Raw genomic sequence first — 3527 nt, forward strand, 5'->3', positions numbered from 1 at the left:
TGCCAGAGACTGAAGTCTTTGAGGCCTGCTTGGCTGGCTACTCCAGAGTTCAGGTAGGGTCAGAGGAGGCCAATGGGGATATCAGGCATTCCCTCCTGGACCCAACTGCTCACAGGGACATCTGTAAATGCAGTCATGGTCCTTTCTGAGGGAGAGAATGCATGGTTGTACCTGTCTGAGAGAGGCGTGGTCTTCACTACACTTTGAATGTCCCTTGAAGCCACTAGGCTGCTTCCTGTGCATTCTGAAAAGAAAAAGGGTCACAAAAACTACAACAACTGTTGGAGCAGCATCAGTCAACAGAGTTAGTGCAGGCCAAAGCCCAACTCAGAGGAAGCAGGAGCTAGCACTTCAAGGAAGTAGGTGCTAAGAACTAGGGGCTAGATTTTCATAGGTATTTACATACATGAAGTTGCAGATAGGAGCCTAGTGGGATTTCCAAAAACACCTAATCACCTAATTTAAACCAATGGGAGTTAGGCACCTAAGCATTTTTGAAAATCACACTAGGTACTTAGCTGCAACTTTAGGCACCTAAATCCCTTTGGAAATCTGGCCCTAGATGCCCCAATGCATCAATGAATATAGCTGGTGTCTAGAACAGAAACAGTTGGCACAAAATGCTCTGAAGAAATGAGAGCAAGAGATTCAAAGCCCCAAGGCACTGCAGAATATTTGGCCCAGTTTGTCACAGTTACCCACTGGAGCACCTTCACTCACCAAAGTCCAAAAGGAACTAGTGGGGAACACTTGTGGATGCTTTCATGCACTCCAGGGCATATAAGATGCCTTGTGCTAAAACCAATGGTTCTAGAACTTCGAGCTTGAGGCGTTCCTGACTTTGTGCCCAAGAACACAGAGTGGGGAGCCAGCACAACTGTATCCTGAGAGAAATGATTTTTTTCTTTTTCAATTATAGTTTTTTGTTCATTTTATTGTATTTATTAACTATAATTCTGCGTAAGTGTTGTTTTATTTTCCTGACAGAGCAGCTCCAGTAACTCCTCCAACTTATTTACTACACAGGATCTAGAAATAAAACATTTATCCTCCTACTAAGCTGACTGGGTGGGGTGAAATGTTATGGGGGGACTAGAGGGAATCACTATTCATTTATTATTTACTACTTATAAATAGATGAAACATTACAACATTTTGCTTTTACCCTGATATTATCCTTGTCTCTCTCTGTACTGACTTGGGCATCCAAGTAATTTTGTTTTGTACCAATTATATTTAGGTGGCAACTAATCATTCTCTTAACTAACTAATCAATATTAGCTTTCTCAGTGTCAACTGCTTCCACCAATAACAACTGACAAGTAGTTAATGCACCTGGTGACTATCATTCTTGCCTACAGAGAAATATTTTACTTGATCACTGTGGTCCATTTACTCTTGGGATATTTTCTAATGACATTCAGTTGTGGATATTTTAAATAACATTTTATCTTGTGATGAGAAATGATACAAAAGGCAAGTATCCCATAATGTGAGTTAACATATTTTAGCCTAAACCCCATTTGTATCAAGGAGCTTTCTTTAAAAGCCTTGGTTTGTTTTCCTGAGTGCAATTTGTTTTCAGTGTTGGAGAAAAATGTTGGCAGCTGAAACTGATTGGGGTTCAGCTACCTGGTGACAGATGCAACTCATTTGGAGAGACAGAGAGAGCATAAAAGAGGCTAGAGGGGGAATGCTTAGCTCCTCTTTTTTAGGAGGCTCTCAGTCTTTCTGTTTGTTTGTTATTGTTAATGCAGCTCCTGTTCTTATTCCCAACTCACTATGCCTTCCCCTGTCCCTCTTAATCGTCTCCTGCCCCTGGAGTTTTCCCCCTCTGTGGACCTGCGGCCCTGCAGTAGCCCCTTGGTACTCCCTGGAAAAGGTGGAAAACTCTTCTTGGGGGGAACTCCTTCACCAAGGGCTCGTCGGCTGCCTCCACGCCTGGCCTGGTGCTCTATAGACTGGGATCAATTGTGCTTCCTACAGCCCCTGGGCTCTGGGGGCTTTGGGTCTGTCTACAAGGCCACCTACCGTGGGGAGACAGTGGCTGTGAAACAGGTGAAGAAGTGCAGCAAGAACCGGCTGGCATCACGGCAAAGTTTCTGGGCTGAGCTGAATGTGGCCCGCCTACACCATGACAATGTGGTACGTGTTGTAGCTGCCAGCACATGTGCCCCTGCCAGCCAAGACAGCCTGGGCACCATCATAATGGAATACGCGGGCCGCACTACCCTGCACCATGTCATCTATGGCACTGGCTGCCTGCAGGGAAAGGGAGAGGATGATGGGGGTGGATGTGGCAGAGAACCCCTAAGCATAGCTGAGTCCCTGGGTTATTGCTCTGACATTGTGACTGGCTTAGCCTTCCTCCACTCACAGTGCATTGTGCATCTGGACCTGAAGCCTGCTAATGTGTTCATCACCGAGCAGGGGGTGTGTAAGATTGGAGACTTTGGGTGCTCCCAAAAGCTGGAGGATAGTGTGTCTCCAGGTCCCCAGCTTTACCAGCAGGGGGGCACATATACCCACCGTGCCCCTGAGCTCCTGAAAGGGGAGCAGGTCACCCCCAAAGCAGACATCTACTCTTTTGCTATCACCTTATGGCAAATGGTTACCCGAGAGCAGCCTTATTTGGGTGAGCGCCAGTACGTGCTCTATGCCGTGGTGGCCTATAACTTACGTCCATCTTTGGCTGCTGCAGTCTTCTCTGAGTCAGCCTCGGGCCAAAGACTTGAGACTGTCATTTGCAGCTGCTGGAGATCTGATACAGAGGAGCGTCCCAACGCAGAACTGCTTCTTCAAAGCCTCCACTCCCTGCAGGATAGACTGTAGCAATGTAGCAGGTTCTGCAGTGTCTTTCTTTTTTTCCCTTTTATTGCTGACTCTTTTCCTTCTCCTTTTTTTGTGTGTTGCTGCATTAGTGTGTTGTGGATCTGACCCTTGTTTCTCCCAAAGGGTTTAAAAAAAAAAACTACCTGTTGTGAGATTTCTATAAATAAAGTGATTAAACCCAGCTTGGTCAGTGTTGAAGAAAAGAATGGAGGTAAGACTATCCGAAATAAGTCTGCTGTCCTGGGACTGGGCTCTGTCCTGCCTTGCTCAGGAGAAACTAGAAAATGAATCTGGACTTTTAGTCTGTTTCGAACTCTGTTTTTTGAGGGGTGAAGTATAAGGGTGTGTTAAGTCCTCCTTCTGATCTTTTTTTTAAGACATTTTTATAAATGCCTCAAACTAGAGTGATGCAAGTCATGTAATAATCTGGCTTATTATTTCCAAAATGTGAGATCGGGGAAGCATTTTAAATTGTCACTTTTTATATTTGTGTATTAATGGCCTTCCTTTTCATTCCCAATTTCCCCAAACAGATATTGATCATACATCCTATGAACAGATGTACAGAGAACAATGAAACATTGAGTATAATTGAAATCTTTCTTCCTCCACTTCCTCAAATGTCATTTCATTTTATGTGAAATGGGTTAGGACTAAAGATATTGTGTAGCTTGTGTGCCTGTTTAGCAATCTCC

The 3527-nt window shown here is 44.6% G+C and overlaps 1 protein-coding gene across 1 annotated transcript; it reads left to right on the top strand.

Annotated features, from left to right (window-relative positions):
- Positions 1-1695: 1695 nt before the first annotated feature.
- On the top strand, positions 1696-3285 carry MOS (MOS proto-oncogene, serine/threonine kinase). Its single transcript, XM_045003357.1, has one exon. It carries the CDS (start codon positions 1783-1785, stop codon positions 2830-2832), a length of 1050 nt encoding a protein of 349 aa, XP_044859292.1. The 5' UTR covers positions 1696-1782; the 3' UTR covers positions 2833-3285.
- The last annotated feature ends 242 nt before the right edge of the window (positions 3286-3527 follow it).

The sequence above is a fragment of the Mauremys mutica genome, chromosome 2 (assembly GCF_020497125.1).
Source record: "Mauremys mutica isolate MM-2020 ecotype Southern chromosome 2, ASM2049712v1, whole genome shotgun sequence".
Taxonomy (NCBI): Eukaryota; Metazoa; Chordata; order Testudines; family Geoemydidae; genus Mauremys; species Mauremys mutica.